At 54.9% G+C, this 27,551-nt stretch overlaps 1 protein-coding gene across 4 annotated transcripts in view; it reads right to left on the bottom strand.

Moving 5' to 3' along the window:
* The window catches only part of NFIX (nuclear factor I X), a 90,557-nt gene extending 66,983 nt beyond the window's left edge, over window positions 1-23,574 (bottom strand). For all 4 annotated transcript variants that reach the window (XM_037505940.2, XM_037505943.2, XM_037505942.2 and 1 more), the window contains exon 1: window positions 23,516-23,574. In XM_037505940.2, coding sequence (XP_037361837.1) covers window positions 23,516-23,542 — 27 coding nt within the window. In that variant the 5' untranslated portion in view covers window positions 23,543-23,574. The remainder of the gene's footprint in view (window positions 1-23,515) is intronic.
* Between the last annotated feature and the right edge of the window lie 3,977 nt (window positions 23,575-27,551).

Raw genomic sequence — 27,551 nt, 5'->3', positions numbered from 1 at the left:
TTGTGAGCCTCCTGGAGAATTCTGGCATGTTCCATCTCACAGACCACAGTGCCCGGTGGAAGAGAGGTGCTGAACATGGGTTGATTCTGAACCTGAGCAAGTGACAAGTGTAGGGAAGATAAAGGAGGGAAGGGAAGTTAGGGAAATGGGTGGAGATCACTCCTGAAAGGAGGGAGGGGTCAAAGGTCAATGGCATGTTGGAGAGATTAGTCCCTTGAGGGACAGTGGAGCGTCTCCACAGAGCCTCCAGAAATGGAGCAAGAGCAAAGCCTACCATGCCCCTCAAAGTTCTCAATCAGAGAAGCAACAGACCCTTCCCAGGGGAGCAACAGGAAAAGAGAACAATGGTCAATTGTCCTTCTCCAGCCAGTGGCCTTAATCTTGAAGGTGGGCAGAGAGGATTCTCAGACAGTGCTCTCCCCTCACCCAGTTCCCACAGGGACTGCTGGCTCCTGGAAAGCGGCCTTCCAGGAAGAGTGGTATTCTGAATGCTGGGGATGGCAGAGGAGGAGGCCTCCTTTTCTCTCCTGTGGGGCACACAGAGAAGAATCACTCAGGTTCTATTAGAAACCCTTCATGAGCCCCGCCCCTGCTGCCCCCTTCTGCCAGCCACTGGTGGCGGTGGGGGTGGCAGTTCTGGGCCATCGACACACCTCCCCAGCCCCAGACAAAAGGAGACTGTCCCTCCTTTGTTAAGAGAGTTGGAAGCTCCCTCTGGAAGATTACCTGTCCCAGACCCAGGCTCCTTCCCTTCTCCCCTCCTGCCCTGGTGAACCCTGATCAGAACCAAGACAAAACTCTCAGAGCACTCCCTGCTTCGCTGGGGCTGGGTCTCCCACAAGTGCAAGGGGTCAGGGGATAGAACAAGCAAGTAATAGGGATAGGTTGACTTCAGAAGAGAGGAGAGGGGAGAAAGAGGACTGAAGAGTGAACCAGACCTGAAGGGAAAGTAGTGGGCAAAAAATGAAAATTAAAAACAAGTGGGGGGCAATCAAGGGAAAACTGGGGGGAAGGGTATTTTTCCCATTTAAAAGAAAAATCCAGGGGGTCTCCCTGGTGGCGAAAGGAGTTAAGCACCGCACTATGAAGCAATTCGAAGCCTCTGCAGTACCAGTTTGATACCACCGGCCAGGGAGCAACCCACATGGCGCAGGAGACCTCTCCTGGCTCTCCTGCTGCTCCCCTCAGCAGTGTATTTCAGTCAGTCTGTCTGTTCTGTTCCCTGCTCTGTCTCTGGTGAATCCTCTCACCACCCGCATCTCTGGCCTGTACCTTGTATGCATAAATAAATAAATCTTAAAAAAAAGAAAAATCCAAAAGCCAGAAATAAGACTTGAGAAATTCACATGGGCTCCTGCTTTGTGGAATTTTTCTGCCTTTGTGAGACAAAGACCTTTTATTATTATTATTATTATTATTATTATTATTATTATTATTGAGTATATGGAATTTGACTTAAAAAAAAAAAACCAGCAACAGTTTTCACCAAAACATTTCCAAAATACCCAGGCTGGTTTCACCTACCATTAGGAGAAAAGTGCCCCCCACCGCCCCGCCACTGCGCCCAAAAAAAAAAAAAATCCTGAGGAAGATAGAGGGAGAAAGGCAGAGAAGGAAGCCAAATCTTTGGAGAAAGAGTGCAAAACTGGGTCCAAAACTGCAGAGAGATTGGAGGACAAAGATGAAGGGAAAGAGGATAAAGCGAAACGGAACCGTGAGCAAGGAAAAAGAAAAGAGGTTGGGACAGGAGTAAGGGGTGGTGGGGGGGAGAAAACTAGCTAAGGAAAATGTATGCTTCTATTTAAAAAAAAAAAAAAGTGAAACGTGTGGTTTCCCTAAACCCCATAAAACAAATGAGGCCTTGTGGATTATTTAAAGGAAAATAGGAAAATGTGTACAGAAACCCACTCACAAATGCAGAATTCAAATCTTCAAGGAAACGAAATAATTTTTCCCAACCTGAGACAGGTCTTGCAACCAGTCCCTACCTGCCAATAGTAAATCATCTTGAAGCACAAGAAGGTAGGTCTTTAGAAAAAAACAGGACCACTGTTTGGAGGTGTTTGTATCTTAAAGAAAAAAAAAATCCATTTGTTCACATCCTGCTTGCTTTAAGGCCCAGATTAAATCTTCCATAGCCTGGACACACAATAATTTTATATAATCTATAAAATTAGCTAATTTGCGTAACTACACAGTGCAAATAACTGACAAAACTTACATAAGAATTGCCAGATATTTCAGTATCCATTTCACTACTTCGCATCTTCAGCTTGGGTGAAAAAGGACACAAGAAACTTAAAAGGGCACAAATAACGCTAAAATTTGTCTGCCCAATTTTGGGATTTTAAAAAGAGGCCAGCTTGTATTCATATCCCAAGATCTCCTATCTTGTCCCACAGAAGGAGAAACACAAGAAGACCGTGGTCGGACCCCAGGCAGCGAGAGGAGGAAAACCCGCAGACGGGGTGTGAGGACAGGGCAGCAAAAGGAAGGGTTCTGGCTGCTAATCCTAGAGGTGGTGGGTGGGGCCTCCCCAGTGTCGAAGGAGGTGGAGGGCAGACAGGAAGGGCTCTGCAGCCAGAGTAAAATCGTCCAAGAGTCTGGAAATGCCAGTCATGGAAACCCGAAAAAAACGAACATTGTGAGGAGGCTCAGACAATTTGGACAAAGCGGGTTTTTGGCTGACTTGGGCCTGTTTTCCTCTGCTGGGGAAAAGCGCCCCACACGTTATTTCTAGCATCCTCATGCTGGCTGAATGGATTTGCCCCACACCCCTTTGCTGGGTCTAGGATGGGTCTGCCTCAGAACCAGGCCACATTCTATTAAACAGCCCCCTCCCTTCTTTTTCTCCTGACTGTAAACCAGAGCGGTGGCCTGGGATCGGGCCAACAGGCAGCCTCGTTCTGGCTCCGAACTCTACCCTGCTCCAGGCCTATCTCCCCTCACCCTCTTGGCACTGAGTAAAATAGGGTAGGAATGAGGGTATTGGGGGAGACAATCTATTCTCTCTAGCAACTGGAAATTGTTTACTTTCATCCTCTACGGGGAATGGGAAACAAAAACCCTAGTCTTTAATTCATTATTTAACTTGAAACTTCCTTGTGTCACTAAATAGAAGTAAAAGTCGGGAAGGCCTGAGCCAACTACGGGGGCCCCACAGGACAGAGGACAGCCAAGGGCTGCAAGGGGCAAGGGCAGTTCGGAGCCTGAGCCTTACCCAACTGGTCTGCCTGGAAAGTGTCATTCCATGGTGGCCAAGGGTCCGGGAAGAAGGAAGAACCCCACAGGCCAGTTTCACAACTTTCTCTAGAGAACAGAACAACTGACAAAAGCAGGGACAGGGGAGAGCAGTAGGTGAAGATGAGGTCGGTGCCTAGCACACCATGAAAATATGGGGGGGTGGGGGAGACACCGGAGAAGGCCAGCGCAAACAGCAAAATGTTGAAAACTCACCAAAGGCTCAACTGACAACCCCGTCCCAGAAAAGGCATGGGGATCTTCCAGGAAAGGTGTTCCTCTCCCTCTCCCCACCAAGTCCTGTACCCTCAGAGAATCCTTTCGTGACCTTCCAAGGCCATTGGTGAGAACCCCAACAGAATCCTTTGTGACACCCTCTGGTCCTGGGTCTATGCCCCTTGCAACAGAGAAGAGCCAGGGTGAGGGGAGAGTTTCTCTGAGCGGATACCTCGGCCCCCTCAGCCCAGTCTGCACTCCCAGAGCCTTTGGCCCAAAGGGAGTCCCTTTCTTGCAGTTGCTGTGGCAACAGGCACTGCCCAGAGCCCCAGTAGAAAGCAGGGTGGCTGAGATGGGAACGCCCTGGGATTTTCACTGCTTCAGGGCTTGGGGGGCACCAGAACAGCCCTTACCAGGGCAAGTGGCTTCCCAAAAATGTATAGTTTGGGGAGTTGGAAGAAAGACATTTTACAATCCCTCAAAATGTATTACTGCCCCCCCCCAAACTATTTTATTATCAGGATCACTGCCAAGGAAACCCGAGGATCGTCATTCCCCTGGTATCTAGCTGCTGTGGAGGCTGGCACAGGGTGCCCGGAGCTCAGGACTGTGCCCACGACTCGGCCAGGATCCTTTCCTCTCTGTTCCCTTTCTTTCTCACCCTCTCTCCCCCTCTGAGTCCTCCAGCTCCAACACAAACTGTTTGCACGGGAAGTCTCCCTCTATGACCCGATTCAGCACACACAAGAGAAAACTGTGGGCGACAGACCCAACGTCCTAACGAACTTGAGTTAATTAATGCTAAGAAAGAAAAGAGGCGCCCTCGCTCTGTTGAATCACGGTTCACTAGCCCTTTCAGTTTGCTGTGGGTGGAGGAAAAAAAAAGAGGCTTTTTGGTTCAAATATTTTTGGGGGGCGAAGGGAAAACAAAAACACCGCAGAAGGGCCGTGGAGGGTGAAGCTGTCAATACCTGCCCGGAGGAGCCAGGGAGGCAAGCGTGGCCAAGCGTTCTCCCCCAGCTTCTGGCCCAGTGTTGGGAAGACTAACTGGGGAAGAAGAAAAGGGAGAGGATTATCAATTGATTGTGGGCCTGTTCAAATAAATCGCTCCAAAAAATTATACCATAAGATTATGAAATACATATATTTTTTTTAAAGCCCAAACTCAACAACTCAATTTGAGCAAAGCCGTGAAAATGTTTTAACAGTACAGAAAACTGAAGTACGGATGGCAAGCGTACAAAAATTTAAGTGTGCAGAATAAAAGAAGAGGTGGTAACTGGGGGGGGCAGGGAGAACAGCTGCAATTTTGCTTTCCAGATGTTGACAGCAAAAGGCAACTGGCAAGAAACTCCTCCTTACCACTCCTTATCCTTTGCTTCTGACATGGTAAAATCCTACATCCAGACCTAAGTCTACAGGCAGTTTCCAGGAACCTCGCACACGTGGATGGGTCAGGAAGCCTGGGGGCCACACCCCTTCCAGCGTTTTTTTTTTAATCAACCCACTAATTTTTACAAGCTCTCTCACCATTCCTGGCTCGGAGGACTGAGCAAAGGAGACTGGAAGACACTCTTATTTAAATTTTTATTATTGTTCTTTTGTAATGCATGGGCTTTATTTTTGAGGTTAGGTCTTTTTTTTTTTCTCATTAATATACTTTTCAACTGAAGTATGTGGCATGGATAAAGAAGAGAGCCCAGTTGTAATTTGCCAATAGATATGTTTTCACAAAGTAAACACACCTATGTAACCCCACCCAGGTTAAGGAACAACATTTCAGCACTGTTGAACGGGCCTTGAGTTTTTAAACTATAGAGCGTTCATAATGTACATGCCTTAGAAATGGGTCCTGCCCACACCAGCAGCCTCAGATGCCAGCACCACTGTTATAGAGCGGGGTGCGCTACTCACACCACAACAACAACTGACAAAGAAAAGCCCCTCACTGTGTCTCTCAGTGTCTGTCCAACTCTGGTCCCATCAACAGAGCCATCAAATGCACCACGGGTTTAGAGGACCAGCAGAGTGAGTGTGGGGTGAAATGGGGTCCACCAAGTCAAAAGTAAAACAGACATACGAATCAAAAAGATTAAGAAGTCCTCTTTTCCAGGGGCAGGAGCGGGTGGCCTCATGCACTAGGGGATGGTGGGACATGGGCTCTGAAGAGCCAGGGTTTCTAGAAGAGTGATTGAGTACCCACCAGGGCTGGCTGCCCCTGCCCTCCTCCCTTTTTGAAAGTGGGGGAAGAAGAGAGAGGAAGAGGGGACACTGCCGAGGAGGGCTCGAAGAGAGAGCCAGGGAGTCCTGGGGTGGGGTTGCCGGGAAGGGTGGCACAACCCTGCTGCATCTGTCTACCCCTTCCCTGGCTCCAGCCCCAGCCGGCTCCCCCCTCACTTTCACTCGCACTAAATTTACTTTATAATTTTAAAATTCAATTTAAAAAAAAAAAAGCAGGAAAGAGAAAGCACTGAAGGCAAAATACCTCCCACAAATATCTCTCCAAGAGGGGGGAAAGTTTCTGCTTATGTAAAAAGACGAATGCAAGGGATCGCTGAAAAAGTCTAAGCACTAGATAACAAGGAAAATTTTTAAAAATACATTTAATTAAAAACACCTGAAGCAAATCAATAAGTAATTCCCTTTGCAACATGAAGGCACAGGCATGGCAACTGGTGCCTGTGGGTACAAGTTCTGACCCCCATTTCTTGCAGCTTTTCCTTCTTCTTTCTCAAGGGAACTACATCCTCCCCTTCCCTTCTAAACCATCCACCCCGCACCTGGGGAAAGGAGCAAGGCAGACCCGAAGAAGCTGCCGATCACCCAAGCAAACCTATGTCCCTTGATGAAGAGTCCTTTCTATTCCCACATCTTCGTAAGCCATGCCCACCACTGGCCCTGGTCCCTGCTCTCCCACCCCAAATCTAGGTTCCGGGTGTGGTGGCACTGGACTGGACTGAATGCCAGGCCCGGTGCAAGTGGACAGCTCTCTCCCTCACCAAGGTCAAGGGCTGCTGCGGGGCGGGGCGGGCTCCCTAGGACAGCATTTTCTTTTCCTGTTGCATTCCGGGCTTGGGAGAAAGAAAGAGTCAGCTTAATTTAAAATATGTCAAGGGATTTGTACTCTCTGAGCCTGCGAGCTTTAGAAATACTAGATTAGTGAATTTGGGGAGGGGGATTTGGCTTTCAGACTCCGCCTCTGAGACCCCACACTCCCCACCTGGTTTGACTCTCCCACCAGCCCGCAGCCTGGGAAACGCGCCCTGGGCTGGCATGGGGGTACCAGAGCCGGGCTGCTTTCTTCCTTTCTTTCTTTTTTAAACCGCTCTAGCGCAAACGAGGCAGTGGGTCAGGGCCTAAAGGCGGGGGAGGGAAGAGAAGAGGGTTGTCTCTGAAAGAGGGGGTAAAAAGGAAAGCAAAGCTCCAACTCTGGGAGAAGAACGGCAGCCGCAAGTTTCCTGGCTTGTGCCAGTTTGGAGATTTGCGAATCAGACCGGAGCCGAGGGAAAGGCGGGCAAAAAAAAAAAGCCCGCATTAAAACAAACCGGCTCTACCTAACGCGTGCGTTTCACCCTTAAGGTAATGCCAAAGGGAGAAATCAGTTATTTCTCACTCTTTAATTATTTGAGCACTTAGCAATATTAAAAAAAAAAAACCACACACATTAGTCAATGATATATTCTAACCCTCAACAAAGCTGGTATTTTTCTCTGATTACAGACTTTGCAGTGGCAAACTCGGGCTCGAATTCGGCGGCAGAGCAGAAGTGCGCTCCTAAATGAGACTCAATTTTATTAAAATCGTAACAATTCCTTGAATTTCTAAAGCGCCTTTTCATCGGCAGTGATGCCAGGTGCTCCATGCCTGGTTCTACCAGGGAACCAGTGTCCAAAAGTGTATTTGAGAGGCAAGCAAGTCTGGCCAGCTCCACGGAGTGTCACGGGCACATATTTTTCTTTCTTTTTTAAACAGCCTCTTTCTACCAGTCGGTCTGTCTCACGCTTAAAAAAATGTAATAAAACTTCTTTAAATTAAAAAATTTAAGAAGAAAAATGACTCAAAAAATAAGGGGGAAAAAAGCTAAGTGCAGTTTGGGAGCTTGGGGTAGTAGGTCGCTTTTAGGATGTGCGGCCGCGGGTCTAAAGTGCAAGGCCCAGGGTCAGTCGCTGCCCCTGGGACTCTGTCGCCTCCTGGGTGGCAGCTGGATCTGGCTGAGTCATCTGCACGTGGGAAAAGATCTAATACCATCAAAGGGTATTTAAGTAATTCTGGTGATGAAAAGTTGGGTTTATGAGAGTTTCAGAGGGGCAGGCCGGCAGAACCCTGGGACCTTTCCTAAATGCCCAGGGGTTGCTCAGAACTCTGGGTGAGGCTTGCTTGGGGGAGTTCACTCAGGCACTCGCATTCTTCCCCAACAAGTTAAGTTGGGCCCCTTTCCACTTGTCCATGCCCTCCTCAGGCCTGCCCAGAAAGTGCTGCAAAATAGCTGGTAGCAATGAATGGAGAGGCCTCAGAGCCCCAAATTCAAGAAGTCAGTCAGGACAGGGAAGGTGGTGCTGATCAGAGGAAATCTGGGGGAAACATTTTTTAAAGGTTTTTAGAGGCAGTGAAACTCCAGGAGTCCTGAAGACAGAGAAGAGGGAAAGGGAAAGCACATTTTCTGCCACTTAGTCACATTTCTTTCCCGTGCTCACCAGAGGCCAAATGCCCCCAAACCCAGCCAACCCTCACAAGGAACAAAAACTCCCCGGGTAAATTGCCCCGCCTTTATTTCCAAAAAAGAGGCGGTTTGGGGATAAATGGAAAGGCTCTTCCAAGGCCCAGGGTCTGGAGGCGGCAATGCGCACGAAGCAAAGAGGAGGAGGTGTACCCTCTCTGGATTGAGTCGGAATTTTGTCCTCAGATTCAGAGGCAGAATCCCAAAAGTCCCCAGAGCGGCCAAAGAATAACAGGGATCATCCTCATCACATTCATTTCCAAAGTCCTCCTGTTCACTGTCCTTTGTCAGGACAGGCACGGGAGCAGAAAAACCAAAGTAGGCAAAGGGAGACGGGACCCACCTGCACAGCTGGGGACCAAACTGGCCTCAACAGCAAAACAAAACAAAACAAAACAAAACAAAAAACAGTGCCCTTTGAACTGCTTCTGGCAGGGGTCCCATGCCACAATAGCAAGCAGAACCCGATCTCAATGCCCACACTGGGTGACTTCTTCTTGGGTTCACTATGTGGAGTCAGGTCACATCCATCTGGAGGCAAGAGGACTGTGCATTGCGGTGTCCGATGGACTCCACAGGGACACCTCAGTCCCAGAGGGTATAGAAGGCTGGTAGGGTCCCAGGTCTCCCTACTGCTTTGCTCCTTCACACCCATTCCCCACTTCCCCTCGCCTGCCCTGGGGGGCAGTGGTCTTCATTGCTGGCTCAACTCCGGGAGTGGTTCCTCTGGGGCGACCAGCCCTGAACCACGGAGAGTCCCCTCCCATTTCACCTGAGGCTGGCGCACTCTGGAATTTGTGCACAGCCTGCTCACGGCCCTGGCCCTCCACCACCACAGGGCCCCAGCCTCGCACGGGGTCGAGAGCTAAGTAACCCAGCCCCTCTGACACAGCGGTGTCAAGAGCAAGGGAAGGCGACCAGCAACTCCCGCGGTCCTGAGCCTAAAAGAACCCTGTTCTTCCCCGGCCTGAGCCCAAGGGAGCCCTCCCCACAACCCTCACCCACCTTTGTCCCCATCCCACCCCAGGCCCCGGCCAATTGCAGTGGGTCCCAGAAATGGCACGTGAGAAAAGAATACCGGGGAGGTGACAATGAAAGAAGCCTGTGGGCGGCAGGCACCTGGTGAGGGGCTGGCACTGTCATGGCCGAGGTGCGGCTGTCTTTGATGGGGACTGCACAGGCATGGTCGCAAAGCACGCAGTGGACTGCCCTGGGGGCTTCCGCTGATGGTTCAGAGGACAGTGTAAAGCTCCTCAGCCCCGTTGAGGCACAGTGGGACCATCTAGAGAGTCCAGAGACTCCCGCTCAGCACTGCTCAGCCATGCACTTCTATTTTAATATATCTCCCACCCCTCCATACCCACCCACACTAGCTCCCGAAGTCCACGGTGCAGCCAGAGAACCCACCTCCACACCCGATGCACCTGGGGGAAAGGGAAGGCAGGTGGGCATGGAGGTAAGGGGGCCGTCTGAGCTGCCAAGCTGGACTCATGGGGGCAAATGGAAGTTTCGTCCAAGAAGGAGGGGGCATTAAATGGCCTCTTTGTGGAGAGGAATTGCAGGCCGTCACTCAGGATTAATTTAAGCAGCAACAGCAAACACACCAAAAAGCAATGTCTGGCCGCCAGCACCCACCCCCGCGATTGTGTTTGGTGAGGACTGCAGGATTTGGCAGTGTGGTCCCGCCTCCAGGGGAAGGGTGGCAGCCTTAAAGAAAGTGGGGTGTCCACAGTGGGGTGGGGAAAGGCTCACCCCATGTCCCTGCTTAGCGAAATGATTTTTGCAGGTTTGGACCGAAGCACAGTGAAGTGGTAAAATCCAAGTATCGTGGTGGAGAAGGAATGGGGGGCGGTTCTTACATATAAAAATATATAAAAAGGCACAAATTTCCAATATAAATAGCACATGCAGGAGTGCCATTGGGTAGCACTTCTGGGACATCTTACCTGCATCCCAGGGACATTGGGAGAGGTAGATATTCTAAGAGAAGTGGGAATTAGCCCCCACTTTCCAGTCCCCTCCCCCAACAGCCTGAATGCTGCTTTGGAGCCAGGTGCCCTGGGCGTCCTGGCAGGTGTGCAGCTCACGTGAAACACACGCGTGTGCAGACTGGGGAGGTGCATGCCCGCGTGGGCCTGGAGCCACGTGCGTGGGCACCAGCGGCTGCTTCAGTCTCATTTATCCACTGAGCCCAGAGCCCCTATGGGGGCACAAGGCCATGCATGTGCTAGAAACCCTGGTCCAGAGCAAAAGCAGGAGAGTGAGTGCATCTGTTTGGGACCCCCATCTGGTGCCAGATAAAAGCCTGTTTATGGGCATGTGTGCTCTCACAGTCCTGTCCGGATGTCAGACTGGTGCATATAAGCTAGTGGAGCCTGGGATTCTCCTCAGTCCGGGCAAAGGTCAATGACGTTCTTTGGACTCCTGTCTGAACAGCTGTAGGAAAGCATGCTTAAGTGATTGTGGACACCCAAGTGTCCTGCTGGGGTGCTGGACCTGGGCATATGTGCACCTGGGTGCCCTGTCAAGCCACTGCGAAGGGGTGTGTGCATATGCTTGTGTGCATCCTAGAAGTAGCTACATGTGCCCAGGGCCGCCATCACAACTGGGCACAGCCCGGTTCTGGCCCCTGAGCCGGCCCGAGCCGAGCTGTCCAAGGGGCAGGGCCGGCTGCCCAGCAGACCTCCACGGGATATCGTTGAAGCTGTGTTGGTTTTGGCTATGGCAGCTCTAATGGGGGAAGCCCCAGGAGGAGGAGCAGGCGGGGGTGGAACAAAGAAGGGGAAAGTGAGGGAAGCAGACTGCAGAGGAGGAGGAAGCTCCCAGGAATGCGGACAGCCCAGGGGAGTAGGGCGCAGGACGCCCAGGGCTCCCAGGCCTGGCATGGGTCGAGGGACTTTTGGAGGCCTAGTAGCCTCTGGCTGCCACACTGCCTGCCTGTGCAGACCTGGATAGGTGTTTTAAAGACCTAGGATGTCTCTGCCTTGCAGCTCCCTGGCCCTAGGGACTCCCATACACAACCCCACAGAACCTCAAGCTGTAGCCACCTCAGGTCATGTGGAAACGCCAGCTTCACCAGGATCATCCTTGGTATGTGGGGGCTGCACACCAGAAAAAAAAAGAAAGAAAGAAAGAAAGAAAATGCAACAGACACTCAAACCCTACACTGGTCAATGACTGTCACTGCCCCACTAGAAGCCAAGTACCATTAGGGTTGGAGATCATGGTTCAGATTTCCTCAGCCAAAGGAGATAGTTTGAGATCCCTTTCCCTGTTTCTTGGCTGAGCTGCTTAGAACCTCAGTTTTCCCCATCTGGGGAATGGGGAGGGAACTCCCATGGGGAGAATCAGGAGGGCAGGCTCCAGCTGGATAGGAAAAGCAGAGTGACCTGTTTGAGCCTTACTTACCCCTGGGGGCCCGACTAAGTAATTCCTGCACCCCACTTCTAGCCCCACGACCTTGGCACTTGACCTTGTGGCCTCTGTTTCTTCATCTGTAAAACAGGTTACTCACACTTGCCTCACATTAGGAGGGTTACAGGAGGTCACGTGCCCTCACCCACTGCCCAGGCATAATTACTCCAGGGTTGGTAGCTGTTATTTCTATTATGAGGAGTCTATGGCTGTGACAAGCTGTGATGCTTGGTGTGATCGCATGGGGCTGGCTGTGTGTGCGACTGTGCCACTGTGTGTGTGTGCAAGTGTGTGACAGGTTGTGTGTGAGACTGTGCGTGGACGACAGATTGTGCCGGTGTGCGGCGGTGCCTGTGACAGGCTGTCACTGCGCGACAGACTGCGGGTGGCGGGGTGTTGTGGGGACTGACTGTGAGTGGGGATGAAGCAGTGTGAGGGGCTGGGACCTGAGGACCCCCAAGACCTCGTTCAATGAGGGTCTGGCTGACAGTGAGAAAGGGAGGCTCTGAAGGAATGGGGGGGTCAGTCTACTGTTCCCTGGGGCCTCGGCTTTTCCATGGCATTCAGTGGGAACCCCACCTTCTTGCATACCTCTGGAGGTGACAGGCCAGAGAGACTCTATGAAATAGTCTCTTCTTCACCCATTTTGTCAGTTCAGGTGCCTACCCCCAGTTTCTTGCCTGGGTTTGGGAGAGTCACCAGAAGAGTCATCAGGGACCTCAGGGCAGGAAAGGCCCCAGGCAGAGTTGGCTCCAGTGAGGGATACTAGGCTGAACCTGTTTTCCATACTTTCCCTGGACTCTAAAGAGAAATGGGGGGAAGCGAGAAAAGCAGACACTAGCTTCCCTGCTACTAGTGAAACCCCGAGTTGCTGGGGATCAGGGCCTCCGGTCAGCATGAGCGCATAAAGGTTTGCATTTATAGACTTACTCCTTGTATCAACTCTCTCCTGTTCAGTGTAGGATTCCACTTCTCATACCAGCCAGCCCATCACTTCCTACCATGATGGCTAGGGAAAATGAGGCGAAGAGATGGGAAGGGACCAGTCCGAGCACCCGCTCAGGCCTGGGAGGCCTCCAGGATTCCAGAAACCTCACCGGCTGGAAATACTCCCCGGGCCCATGGATTGGGGGCAGCAAACCTCACCCCCACCTTGGCACACTAGTATGTGTATGTTGTGTGTGTTATGGCCCACGGTCATATAGCTGGTGTGCAAGTCACCGAGTGATGTATGTCCCTCGTCAGCTCAGGCCTCCATGTGTCTGTGTGTCCATTCAGAGCCAGCCCCTGCCACAGAGGGGGGAGAAGCTTCGAAGCACCCCTACACAGACACCCCCCATCTCACCCCCCCATCTCCCTACCCCCCCCCCCGAAAGTGTGTCTTTGATACTTGCAGCCTAGGCAGCAAAAAACAAGTTTCCACAGGGCCGCCTTGGGCTGAGGCCAGGCCGTCCTCAAATAACATTTGAAGTTACTTAACAAACTTTGTTTAGTGCTGAGAGAGGCTCGGGCAGAGGGCTGGGGCGGGGGTTGGGGGGTGGGGGGGGCGCAGCAATAAACCGGTTCCTCCGAAGTCCTTTGCCCCTTGGGGGGCACAAATGCCCACCCCAGCACTGGGAAAGGGAGCAGGAATCTTGAAGTCCTGAGGAGAACTTGCAGGGGGAGACGGCTGGGCATCCCACCAATGAAACCTTGCTTTTGCCTGTCTTGGCCTTGGCCTTGGGTAGAAATGCCCACCCTGATCTCCCAGTGCCCCAGGGGCTGACACTGGGCCCCAGGAGCCGGTCAGAGGTGGGAGGATCCCTACTTTCTCTGCCACCCCCTTTCTGCAGCACAGCTGTGCCAACCTCTAGGCTACTATGAGGTGGATTGCACAAGCTGGCTTGGAGCTGCATGTGGAAGCCTCCAGACACACACACACACAAACACTGAGAAAGCCCCTGGTGCCCATATGCCTGGCCCCCCAAACCCTCATTTCCAGAGTCCCAGCCCCAGGCCACAGAGAAGGAGTAAGAGCCAGCAATGGCGGGTTTGGAAGTGAGACTGGTGCCTATGGGAGGGGGAGGGGAGAGGCGATGCCAAAAATGGTGAGCCATTACGGGCAAGCAAGCAAAAGAGGGAGGAAGTGAGTAGGGAAGATGGAAGCCAGGCGGGCATCTCCCGAGCTCCAGGCTGCAAAGGGGCAGCAGGAAAAGCAGCCCAGGCCTTTCCAGGGAATGGGCATGGGGGACAAGCCCCAGGTGGCACAAGACAGGCAGGGGGCTAGGGAGGTGCCCAGCACTCCCCACCCCCAGCTTCCAAATGGAGATTGGCAGCAGCAGCCGCTAGGCTCTGCCCGGGCATGGGTGGGGGTGGAGGGCAGGCAAGGCGCCAAGCCAAATGCCACCAGGCTAGGCATGGAGGTTGCCAGCCAGCAGCACCGACCCCACCAGCCTGGACCCAGAGCCCCCAAGCCTGGAGCTTTGAGAGTAAAGGAAGAAAGGATCCAGAGGGTGTCAGGGACAGACAAAGCTCGACCCCCCCCCCAAGCATTCAGCAGGTCCTCAAGATTCTATTAAGATGGCATGGCCTGGCACTGCCAGGGTGAGGGCAGTGGTAAAAATAAACTGGACTCGCCCCAGGGGAGCTAAATCGAGGGGCCCAGGTGGAAGTGCCACTCTGAGCCACCAGCTGCCCCCACCCTACCCCCACACTCCAGAGCTGCAGGACTGAGAACACACAGTGCCCATGGAACCTGGTTTCTCTACAGGAAAGGCCCCGCCATCTTGTCTCTAAGTCTTGGGCAGGCAGCATATGCTGTGTCCACAAATACGGGTCATGGATGACCTCAGACAGCACATTACTGGTAGACAGTGAAGGTAATCTTCCTAAGTCACATACCCTTGACCTCCAGACTGCCCCTTTAAATGGGAAAAGGGTCTATGAGCCCACACTTGAGCGGAGGCAAGACTACATTGAGTTAAATAAATTAGCACTGTGCCATGAGGCCTCCCACACCACGGCCCGGCACTTCTGAAGGCCCGTCCTGTACCCCATTCTCCATATACCTATTGCTCTCTCAAGTACTGGACACTCCTCCCTCGTAATCAGATTCATTCTTTGCCATCCCACTGGGACTGCCACCTCTGCTGATTTTGCTCCCTGCTGAGCCTCCAGGGCCTACAACAGGGCCTGGCACCCAAGAGGTACTGGGTAAATATTGGTAGAAGGAATGCACGGGCCCCTGGCTGCACCCCCAGCACTGGGCTCCGGCTGGGTGCCCAGTGAGCTGTGGGAGAGAGTGTGAGGCCCCATTGGGGTGAAGGCAAGCCTGCCTGTCCAGTGGGGGTGTGCAGCAAGAGAAACTACTGTCCACTCTCTTTCTGAGCTCTGGATAGAAGATCCACAGGTCAGAATGGAAAGGAGGTTCAAGAGCAACAGTGGAGGGGGCCTCCCTGGTGGCACAAGGGGTTAAGATGCAGCACTATGAAGCTGTCCACAGCCACTGCAGCACGCGTTCAATTCCCGGCCAGGGAGCTACCCACATGGCACAGCAGACCTCTTCTGGCTTGCCCGCTGCTCCCCTCAGCAGTGTATTTCAGTCAGTCTGCCTATTCTGCTCCCCATTTTGTCTCTGGTGAATCCTCTCACCCCCCCCACACACACCTCTGGCCTGTACCCTAGTTCTTGTATGTGTAAATAAATAAATCTTTAAAAAAAAAAAAAAGAGCAACAGCAGAGCTATCGGGGTGTAAGCTGCAATTCTGCCCCACAATAGCCAAGTTAGGTTAGGATGGTGGCGATTAAAGAAGTTCAGGTCCTTTCCCCACCCCAGCCCTTGATTTTGGCAATGGATGGCCCGGTCTCCGCTTTTTATCTATAAAATCAATCACTTCTATCATATCAAGAACTGTTTTACAACTCCTCTGATTTTTCCCACTACCATGCGTGAGGAAATTGAGACCCAGAGAGGTTGCATGACTTGTCCATGGTCACACGGCTAGCAAGAAACAGAACCAGCACTCAAACCCAGCAAGCTGGCTCAGAGACCCCACTCTATAGATAATGTCCAAATATGCCAAAGGCTAACAGTGCCAAATGCACTGTGAGACCCACACACGGGCACTGCTAGCCTTTGCCATACCTGCCTCACGCAGAAAGATTCAAGAGATGGGCTGGAAAAGCTCTTCCACAGGGAGCAACACAGCTAGCACATGGCACACTTCAGCCATTGCTCTGATTTTTAGGTTACATCTCAGAAGTCTCCTTCAAGGATTGTCTGGCTGGCTGTCAGTAGCCAGGCACTGTGGGTGAGGTCCTTGGTTTTGGCCATTGGACCCCGAAAGGTTAAGGTGTCCTGAGCAAGGCCGGGCAGATCCCCCCCTGGGCTTCTCCCAAACAGCACAGGATTCCAAGCTCTGGATTCCATTGATAGGCTGGGCTATTTGTTGGGTGTTCAGAGACAGCCAGCAGACAGAGGGAAGATTGGAAGAGGGCAGGTGCCATTTCCAAAGAGGGCCAGGTATGAATGGTGTGTGAACGTGACCCTTGTCTCCATGTACTTGGACAGGATTGTGGATGTGCTGTGCCATTTGTGACTGGGCTTGTATGTGTATGGCTGCATTGGTGACAGTGTCTGCGTCCTGCTGAGCAAGACTCTATGTAGAAGACTGTCAACTGGTCTTTTGTCCGGATGTGACAGTGTGTGACTGTGTGTGTGTGTGTGTAATGGGTGGCAGGGGTAAATTGTGCCCATGCATATGTCTGACAGTGTATTAGGTTATTTGGATGCTGCTGACATTGGGGACCAGATCATTCTCTGAGGTCCAGGTGCCCTGTGCACTGAAAGGTGTTGGGCACCCGGATTCACCCTTAGTGCCAAGAGCAAACCCCCTTCCAAGTGTAATGATAAAATATATTTCCATGGGGCCTCCCTGGTGGCACAAGGGGTTAAGACACAACCTCTGAAGCTATCTTCAGCCTCTGCAGCATGAGTTTGATCCTCCGGCTGGCCCAGGGAGCAACCCACATGGCGCAGCAGACCTCTCCTGACTCGCCCGCTGCTCCCCTCAGCAGTGTACTTCAGTCAATCTGCCTGTTCTGTTCCCCACTCTGTCTTTGGTGAATCCTCTCAACCCCCACTCCTCTGGCCTGTGCCCCAGCTCTTGTATGCATAAAATAAAAAGAAAATTTCCATGTTACCAAGTGTGCGTGTATGTCACCGTGTGTTACAGTGTGCTCACGGTGGGTGTACTGGTACTAACTATGCATTTCTAGATACCTGTCAGCATGACTACGTGCATGTTCTCCTAGTGGAGTGCCTGTGGTCTGTGCACCCCTGTGCGTTTGGCAGTGGCAGTGCGTGTTTCTGATGGCACTTTAGTATGTAGTTGTGTGAGCCTGCTGGTCTGCGCCCACGTACAGTCCCTGCATGTGCAGCCCTGCACCGCGATGTGCTCGGGTGTGGCTTGGGTGTCTCCAGGTGTCTGTGTGTGAGGCCGAGTCTCTTTGTGTGGGAACGCCTGTGTCTATGTGTGCCTGATTTAGGGAGGTGTGTGTGCCAGGATGTGCTGCGCCTGTGTGTGACAGCGTGAGTCTTTGTGCCCGCATGTGCCAGTGAGCGTGTGCGACTTTGTATGAGATGGACCCAGAATAAACCCCTGAGATGATTCAACCGAAGCCGATCTTTGGATGGAAGCTTCTGGATAATTTGGCCCCCCACCCCCAGCTCCTGGCTGCCCTGAACTGAAAGCTGCCTCCTGAAGCCAAGAGGGTGGGTGCACCTCTAAGCTGCCCCTTCCACCGACTTGGCTTCCAAAGATTCAGGTGAGGACAGACCCCCGTCCTTGCCTATCAGTGACAGATCCCCCCTCCTTGCCTAACACCAAGTTTCAGCCCAGGGTGCAGGGTCCTCAGTGGTGATGGTGACACTGCCTCCTGCCCACTGCTGGTCACCACGCTTGGCTCCCCTCAGGGTGGGACCCAGTGGGGGAAGAGCTCCCCAGTGCAACCCCAGCTTCCTATTGGCTACAGAGCGCCGCAGTGCCTGCCACCCGCCTCCCCCTCCCCGGCTGGCGCAGCCACATCGGTAGTGGTGGCAAACGCAGCTCGGAGTTCTGGGCACAGCTGCGCCTCAGATAGGCCCTGCCAGCCCCACCAGAAGCCAGACACCCCAGCTCCATGCCCCCTACCCCTCCCCACCTTCCTGCCTGCCCAGTTGAGTGGCAAGTCACCCCAGTCGCTGCCCCCTCAGGCTGCCAGGCCCAGTGCATCCAGCCCCCTTGCCTACCAGGCCTGTGCCCCTTTGGCCAAGCCCCACTTGCGGGGAGGGGGGGGCGGGGGGGCGGGGGGGGGACCAGGTCCCTGCATGAGGCCACTCCCACCCTCAGAGGGGCTCTTTGGGAGGGGGAAGCAGTAAAGAGGGGGCAGGGAGGGGGGAGCTAGCCCTTCTTCTTTTAGTGAACGAGCCCAGAGCTGGAGCCAAAAATCGAGGAGGAGAGATATTCAGACAGAGCCAAGACTCGTTTGGCAGGAGAGAGAGAGGGAGAGAGGGAGCGGGAGGAGGGGAGGAAAGAGGGAGGAGAGAGAGAGAAAGGGGAAAGAAAGGGGGGGCCTCAGTTTCCAAATCTGTGCTCTCTGAGCCCCGGAGGGACAGCTCGTGGCCTGGGGGTGTGAGACCCTGAGCAGACCTGGCTGTGGAGAGCTTTGGGGGGTGGTGGGCTCAAGCCTACAGAGACAGTCACACACTCTGGCTGGCCCGGCCAGGATGGACACAGGCAGAAGCCAAGATCAATGCTCACCGGGTAGACAGAGGGAGGCCTGTGGGCGGCCCAAACACACACCCGCACCTCACCACACAACGGACTTCTGTCCATGCTGAGCCGGGGCACGGGTGGGGCCTGAGGCACCATGGCCGCCCAACCTCATGGGAAGCAATGGAGAGGCCAGCAGGCTCCCAGCTGTTCCCCTGGCTGCCATGGCGGGCATTTTACACAGTGCTGAGAGGCCCGGGAAAGCCAAGAAGAGGAGCATATGTGGTGAAACTCACATTGATGGTCATGGGGACAAGCCCAGGATGCACAATGACATGGTGGGGGGTGCTATGAGGTGACACATATGCCAACACGGGTCAATACACGTGGTGAGGCTCACAAACATACTCCTGGCCACCACGGTCAACAGCCAGAGGCTCACTAAGTTGCACAGTGATACACCACAGCAGAACATGACACAAAGAAATCAGGCACCCAGACCCGGGTAACAAACCATCCAAATACACAGAGAAGGAATGGGGGGTGACCCTCAGAGACACCAACAAGCAGCATCTTGTGAAGGACACAAGCAGGCACAGGGACACGAGGACACACTACCCACAGCCGGCTGAGGGAAAATGGTGGCTCTGCAGCCCCATACCGATGCATACACCTCTATTCAGGAGAGCCAGGTAGCCACTCACAGCTGATCCTGTCACCCCCACATCTGGGGATTTAGGAGCAGGAAAGTAAGATTCTCTTTCCTCTCCCCAGGTTTGGGGGATAGGAGCCCCATCCTCAGTGCTATGTTTGAGAAAAGCAGGAGCACCTGGGCCTCCTCCTCCTCTCTTGTTCCATCTGGAAGAAGTTTCGAGACCCTAGATTCATGTTTCAAGATCCAAGCAACAAAAAGGACCAGGATCCCAGGGAGTTAGACATGGAGGCCAATAGTCAAAAACTGACCATGGGGGTCAGGGCAGGGCAAAGCTGTTTCAAAGGCAGCCATGATGCACGCCCTCTCCCTGCACACACCTGGGATGCCTATCTGCACCTGCTGAGCGCCCTCACGGGGGTCTCATACATATATCCTGTCCTGTGGTGGCCCAAGTGACAATGCCCCAGTATAGTTGCAGAAATGACTCTGGGACCCTTTGGACATCCCTGAAGCCACCATTCGAACCCACCCCCAATCTCCAGGCTCTTTGCCCCTCTCATTTGAGCACTCCTATGCTCATGTACCTTGACATAACACCTTGGAGCTTGACACCAGAGTGGGCCAGGTCAAGGTCAGGGTTTGAAATAGGAAAAGGACCAGGACAGCCAGAGCCCTCAAGGATATCTAGTCCCCATGGGGTAGCACAGGCCTTGTCTCTCCCCTCTTGCCCTCCTGCCCCTGACTATCATCTTTCTATACCTGCACCCCTGTGGACGGGAGTTGCTTGAGCCTACTTTCCAACCTGCTAAAGCAGCCTTGTCTCAGTTGGGAGGGCCTGGGGGTAGCCTAGTGACAAAACCGAAAATGACAAGTCCTTCCATGTCTTAAGCAGTGCACCAGACACTGCCTTGGGCCTAATCACAGCCTGAGAGGTAGGCACTGTTGCTGCCCTTTTATAGCCCAGGAAAATTGTGAGCTTCAGGTCACAGATTAGAAGATGTGGAACCAAAGCCCAAGTCCTGCACTGTCCCGTGGCAGAGACCGGCACTTGACTTCTGCTCCCACAGCCTGTGTCTGGGAGCCCCTGAGGCCACACAAGACATTCCTGGCTAGGCCAAAAACGCTGGCTCTAGTCCCTAGAGAAAGGGGAGCACTCTGTCCCCCAAATTATCCCAGCAGAGTCCTTGGCTTCAAGATCATCTTGGCTTAGAATCAAAACGTCTCATGGGACCCAATGCAGCCTCCAGCATGACCTCCTCCATCTCAGCTCACACCTCACCCCTCCCGGCAGTGGACACAAAGCGGCAAGGCCAAAGCCAGAGAGAAAATTCACGATAAAAAGTGGCCCCACATTGGTGCCAGGACAAAGATTCACGATTTCATGGGACAGAGGGTGGCCACAGGGACCCAGAGAGAGTACTGGGTGGGAGAGGGGCATCAGGGAGCTCCCTGTCCATCCCCCTTGGATGGGTGTGTGGCTGGCGAGAAACAGAGCACATGGGTATTCATTCCACTGCTCCCGTGGCCATGTGGCAGGGAATGTCAGCAAATGTGTGTTTGATCGAACATGCGTGTCAAACACCCAGGTAAGCCAACAGCATTGTGTCTTGTGTAAAGGTGTGTCCATCCGCTCATCTGTGGACCTGTGTGGGGGTCACCCTGTATTCAAGTGTCTGGGAGGTTTCACTATGTCTCCATAAGCCTACATCAGTACACATGTCCCATCTTAAGAGATGTATGTGTGTGTGTGCGCATACACATATTGTGGGGAGAGGGAACATACAGGTTTCCTGTGTCTGTGTAGGTTGGTCAGTGGCCATCTGTGTGACATCAGTGCGAGCAGGTTGTTCATGCCATCTAGGAGGCCATGGTGGTGGCGTGTGTGTGTGTCCACATTCCAGTGAGTGTTGCTATTTATTTCAGGGGTCTCATCCATCTGCCCCTACTCCACCAAGGACTCAGGCCCTTAAATGCAGTGAGCTCAAGCAGTTCCAGTGAGCGCCTTGCCCAGCCGCCCTGGATTTCGATGCTTTTTCCAGAAGGAGATCCCCCCCCCCACTCCCGCCCTTCCCCCTCACCCACAGTGCCTTTCCCCGCCAGGGCCCCGCTGCTCCAAGCTCGTTCCTGCTCAATCATTTATTGACTTTAAAATCGAAGCCAATTCTGGTTTGAAAAAAAGAAAAAGGAGAGGGAAGCGGGAGAGCAGAGAAGAGGCCAGAACCAGAGACAGAGTCAGGGACAGTTAAAGACCTAAAAGGACAGAGACAGCGAAAGATGAAAAAAAGGGCTGAGCGAGTCAGAGACAGAGGAAAAGAAGGCAAAAGAGGTGGTCAGAAAGACAGAGACTGGCAGGGCAAACCTCAGAGGCAGAAAGATTTGTAAAAACACTCCTTCTGAAAGATGTGGCTGAGGGTAGAGGCAGGCCAGACCCTGCTTACCAGGAATAGCGGTTGCCTGCCCAGAGCTGAGGGGCACAACCAGTCCAGGAAGACCATGCCCTCTCCCCTCCCAGTTGCCCTGGTACATTTGCATATTGCCTGGGCCTGCAACACAGACAGGGCTGGGTCCTTACTCCTTCTGGGATGTCAGAGTCAAACCCACTCTGGCTGTCACGCTGAGTCTAGGGCTACTGCAGACCCTTCCTAGCCTTCTCGATAATGGATAATGGATCAGCTAGCATTATCTTTCCCAGGGGGCTGTGAAATCTGGGGAGTGAGATTCTCATTCAAGAGGGGCTGGGAGGCTGTGGGGGGGCAGGTCTGGGAACCTGGCTAACAACTGATGGGCAAGGGTTTCTAAAGAGTGAGGTCTTGATCCCACTGGCCTCAAACACCAACGGTGAAGGCCAGTCCAGTGTAGCCTGAAAGATAGCCACAACTCAGACCCCTCTAGATGAGCAGGGTCATCCTGTGGGGTCCCAAGATGGACGGGGCGGTTGGCTAATCAGAGCTACAGATATGGGTGTCTTCCACACTCCACTGACCAGAGTGCCTATTCACATCTGCACCAGAGTGCAGGCACACTACGATACACATGCATGTATGCGCACTTCACCAGCACATACACTTGATATCAACAGGAAAACCCACTCCTTGGGCCACAGACATGTCCATGCGACGTATACCTGCCCGTGGTCAACCCATAGCAGCAACAGGCAGACCCCTAAGATGGACACAAACAAGAACGCATGCATCTCTGGATACACGAACATGGTATGGCCACAACCGCCATACATCCCAGATTACCCTCTTGCCGCTTGTCACACCCAGCCCAAACAGTAGCCACGTTCATGTGGACTCTCACTCCCAGCTGTGGACACATTTGGCATATGGCTGGCAGGACTCAGCCTCCTCAGCAGAGGGGACAATTAAGACCACAGGCCTGGCCTAGCAACTCCTCTCATAGACACAGGTCCTGCTGGTAGACAGGGTTAGACAGACCAAGGAGTCCCTTCCGCTGAGTCCCTAATGCCAGTCCTGGCCTGGCCCTGAAGGCAGCCCTGCCAGGGCCACTGTGGAACTCTGGGCAGCTCCTGTGCTCCCTGGGAGCCTGGGGACACCGCCTGGAGAGACTGGAGTGGCGGAGCAGGCATCCCCAGGGTGCTGAGCACCGCGCAGGAAGCTTCGCTGGAGGCGGGAAGCTAGCGCGCTCGGCGAGCGCAGAGGTCGGCGCTGCTGAGCCCTCACTGACCCGACGGCGCGGCGGCAGCGCTCACCCGGGCGTCCACCGCTGCCTCCACCCCTCCCGCCTCTGAGCAGCGGGACAGGATTCCCCCTGCATGCCTGCCGGGTCCACAGCGCGGCGGGCCAGGTAGCTTGGGCCGGAAAGTTTGCACTGAGGAAAGTTTGGGGGCTGCGGGGTTCGCGCCTTTGGCGTCCAGGGTCGGCAAAGAGGTGCGGCCCGGGCTGGCGGCGCGCCCATCCCTCCTTCCCCTCCCCTGCCCCTCCGAAATTTGGGAGCCCCGCCATTTTCTCAGCCCCACTCCCATGTGAGGCCTGAACAAAGACTTTGGGGAGACGCCCGGGCCGCTCGGCCCTCCCCGGGCACCCCGACCGCACGCGGGGCAGCGCCTCTCCCGCCGGGCCGCTGCCACACTCGGGCCCGCCGCGCGCCCCGGGGAGCGCTGCCCGAGCGGGGCGGCTCTCCCGGCCGGCCCGGCCCCGTCACCCCGCAGGCGCCGTCAGCGGCCGCCCGCCCGGACGCCCGCCGCGCTCGCCCTCGCCCTCGCCCTCGCCCTCGCCCTCGCCCTCGCCCTCGGGCCGGCGGCGCCGCGTCCCCCGCGCCGGGCAGCGCGCGCCGCACACGCAGCCCCGCTCGGCGCCCTCGGGCCGCGCCACGCGCGCAGCGGGCCGGGGGCCGGCCGGAGCCGGGGCGCCGGGTCCCCGCGAACGCCGACGCCCGCACGCGCGCCCCGACCCCCGCCGCAGCGCCCGCGCCCCCGGCGGGCGGCCCGGGGGTCCCGCCCGCCCCGCGCCCCGGCGCCGCGCCGCCCGCCGCCTCCCGCGCGCGCTGCCCCCGGGTCCGCGGGGCGGCGGCCGGTACCTGGGTGAGGCAGTACGGGGAGTACATCGCCGGGCGCCGGCGGGAGCGCGGGGGCCGGCCGCGGCTCGGGGAGGCCGGGCAGGCGGCGGCCGCGCTCGGGCGGGGGCTCCGGCTCGGCTCCTCTGGCCTCCGCCGCGCGGCGCCCGCCCGGCCCGCGGCCCCGCGCTCGGCCCGGCGCCGCTCCGCGCTCGCCGCTCGCAGGCTCGGCCCCGCCGGCCCGGGTCGCCGCCGCTTCGCGCTCGCCGCTGCCTCTCGCGTCCGCCGCCGCCGCCGCCGCCGCTGCCTCCGCGGCGCGTCTACTCCATGCCGCCGCCGCCCGGCCGGTGCCCCGCGCCCCGCCGCCGCCGCCGCCGCCGCCGCCGCCGCCGCCGCCGCCGCCGCCGCCGCCGCCGCGCTGTGAAAGTGAAAGTTTAGACAAAGTTTGGAAGCGGCGCACTCCGGGGAGGGAGCGGGCGGGAGGCGCGGGCGGGAGGAGGGGCGCGGGGAGGGGCGGGCGGGCGGGGGAGCGGCGGCCGGCGCGCACGCCACACACACATGCACACACGCACATGCATGCACCCACACATGCACACACACGCACATGCGCGCGGGGCGCACCCCGGCGGGCCACCCCGGCACGTGCCGGCCCGCGCCCCGGCGCCCGCGCACCCCGCGCGCGGCGGCCCGACCCTTCCCTGCGCGCGGGGCACGGCCCAACGCTTGCACGCTCCACACAACAAAGCACACGCACACACCTACGCTCACACTCACAGACACGCGCCCTGGCGCGCGTCCCGCGAGCCGCACACTGACACGCTCACAGCCCCGCATCACATGACCGCACCTGAGCGTGCACATTCCAGCGCCCCGCCGCGTGCGGACGCTCGGCGGCGGCGGCGGACCGTCGCGGGCAGCGCGGGCCTCGCGCACACGCACATCAAGACACAAACACCAGTGCCCGCTGGTGTGTGCAGATGTGCACACACAGACACAGGTCTGATCATGCAATCCCTGTGCATAGACACCCCATGCACGCACACACAACACACATACACCACCGCACCTAAACACTGGCATTTGTGACTACGCAGAGGACACACCCAAGCATGCACCATGACACCAATAAAAGGGAGATGAGATGTGCTAACACACTGTTATTACACCAGCACACACCATGGACCTACACAGAGCTAGCAGAGCCACACAGTCCAACCCTGGGACAGAAATGGGCAGGAGGCCTTCAGGTGCAAGTACACTCCCCCTCACCCCCCAGCAGAGGTCCACCACCTTCTGTAGGACCCTGACCCCCCCTTTCCGGAGCAGAGAAGAGGGGAGGGGACAGGCTGATATTAGGCACCCTGGTGTGGAGGCAGGGGGCGTCCTTGGGTGTCCTGGGGGATGAGTTGGTAGGTGGTACCTTGCAGCCCCCAGGCAGCTCCTGCCTAGGCAAAGCTCCTGCCTGCTGCCAGGTGCAGTCAGTACCTTTTCACACATCCCCCACCCCACCCTCTGCCAAGCTGTGACAATATTGTTATGCATCGTCTGAGGATGTGTATGTGTTTCTGCACACACGTGTGTATGCATGCACACAGGGCCAGCTGTTCAGGGGCTGCCATGGGTATACCTGCTGGGTACCTGAAAGCTGACACAAGGGTGTGTGTGTGTGTGTGTGTGTGTGTGCAAAAGTGTCCCCGAGGGACTGTGCTTCAGGTCACATCACCGAGGCAGGGTGGCTGGGGTTGTGTCTTTAGTTGTCTCCTGAGACTTGGATCCTCTGGAACAGACACAGGTCAGACACATATAGTAGTCTCAGGATTGTGTAGTTTGGGGGTTGTCTACGAGTCAGAGAAGGTATGCATCTGTCAGGCCCTTGCCAAACTCTGCAGAATCAATGGGGAACAGAGAGGATAATTATCAGGGTCTGGGTTTGGCAGGGTGGTAGTGAGATGGGTGTATGGATGTTTCAAGCTCACCATGTAGTGTGGCAAGTTTGTGTATGTGCCAGGGATGAGTCTCGCTGTGCCAGAGCGTGTGTGACCAGATAGGTGAGTGGCAAGGGTCCCAGTGATTCTGTCTATGATCAGGGTTTGTTTTTGTTTTCTTTTTTTAAATATTTATTTATTTATGCATATAAGAACTGGGGTACAGGCCAGAGGTACAGGGGGTGAGAGGATTCACCAGAGACAGAGTGAGGAACAGAACAGGCAGATTAACCAAAGTACACTGCTGAGGGGAGCAGTGGGCGAGACAGGAGAGGTCTGCTGCACCACGTGGGTCAGCTCCCTGGCTGGGGATTGAACTCATGGTACAGTGGCTGCTGATAGCTTGATAGCGCTGAGACTTAAGCCCTTTCACCACCAGGGAGGCTCTTTTTAAAAAGTTTCACTTTTGCATAGATGAACTGGAGTGTAGACCAAGAGGTGCAGGGGGTGAGAGGATTCACCAAAGACAGAGCGGGGATCAGAACAGGCAGACTGAAATACACTGCTGAGGGGAGCAGTGGGGGAAACAGGAGAGGTCTGCTGCGCCATGTGGATAGCTCCCTGGCTGACCGGGGATCAACTCATGCTGCAGAGGCAGCAGGACAGCTTCACAGCACTGTGCTTAACCCCTTGTGCCACTAGGGAGGCCCCTGTGATCAGGGTTTGTATGGCCACCACCCTGCCAAACCCAGTCAATGGGTATCATTAGGTATGTCTGTCTATGTGGGGTGGTCCATGGCTTTGGGGAGATGATGTAGATCTGTAGGATAACAGAGGGGTGTGTGTGTGTGTGTGTGTGTGTGTGTGTGTTTGGGAGGGGGGTCTCTGTCTTTGTCAAGGATGTGGGCCTATTCATACAGACAGGTCAGGCTGTGTTGGTTGTATGACTAACTATGTGTATGTGTACTTATGTGTCAGCAAGGGGTCTCTATGAGCCCGAGGATTTCTGGGCACATGTGTGTTTGTCATTCTGTGCTGGGGGCTCTGTCCCTGGGATCTCACAGTCCCACCCAGCATCCTTCCCTGGGTCTATGGCCACAGCCGCTGCAAGGCAGTGGCAGAGGGAATTGATACGTCCTTAAAAATTCAAGGGCTTCTCGTAAACAGAAACTTTTAACACCGTTTAAAGTTTCAGGGCCTCACTGCTGCCTCCAGCACCACCCTCTGCAGGAGGGGGGCAGAGAGAGGGGGCATAGGGAAAGTGTTAGAGGGGGTTCCTGGGGAGGAGGGGCAGGGCCCCTTGCAGGGAGGGATGCAGAAGGGGACTGGGAGCTATGAGGGGCCAAGGGAAGGGGCAGGAAATGGATTTGGGGATCAAGGAGGGTTAGGTGCCTGCATGACTCAGGAAAGGGCCCCAGGGTAGGATAGGAGTTCAGGGGTGAGGCGAGGAGCAGAAGAAGCAGAGAGGAATAAGTAGATCTGGGGCCCTAAGGAGCCCAGGAGAGGACAGAATGTCTGGAAGAAGCTGGGACTGTGTGGGCCTAGGGGAGTCTTGGGGTCCAAAGGGTTGGGGGCATTGGGTGACTGAGAGACAGAGCAGAGATTTGAAGGCTTATGTGGCCTGGGTGAAGGAGCACTGGAGTACTATGGGCCTGTGGGGGGCTTGAGAAGAACAGTGGAGCAAGGTTTGCGAAGGAGGAATATAGAGGAGGAATATAAAGGGTGTCTAGGACCTTTAATGTAACTGGGAGTTTAGGGGGATCTTGAGAACCAAGGGCCTCTCTGCAAACTGCCATCAAACAGTATACCTCTCAGAACTCCCTAACTTAGGTACAGTCCCATCTTCTCTCCACTGTTGATCAGCAGAGCAAACCCTGGGAGCAGAGTCTGCTCACTCCCTTCTCACCTTCCCAGGCTTGCACCTGACCCCAAAGCTCAACCAGTATCCACATTCACTTCACACACACACTCACACTACACTTCCATTTGCACATACATAAAGCCATGCTTCATCACATACCACAGCATTCATCCCTGTACACATACACACACACACACACACACACATACACACTGTACTTCCACTTACCTGTATCACTTAGCCACATGTCAGTCAATGATGGATGGCATATAGG

This window comes from Talpa occidentalis, unplaced genomic scaffold (assembly GCF_014898055.3).
Source record: "Talpa occidentalis isolate TD23 unplaced genomic scaffold, MPIMG_talOcc4v2.1 talOcc4.12, whole genome shotgun sequence".
Lineage (NCBI taxonomy): Eukaryota > Metazoa > Chordata > Mammalia > Eulipotyphla > Talpidae > Talpa > Talpa occidentalis.
Note: the sequence above shows the minus strand (reverse complement) of the source record. Positions and strands in the feature narration are given on the sequence as shown.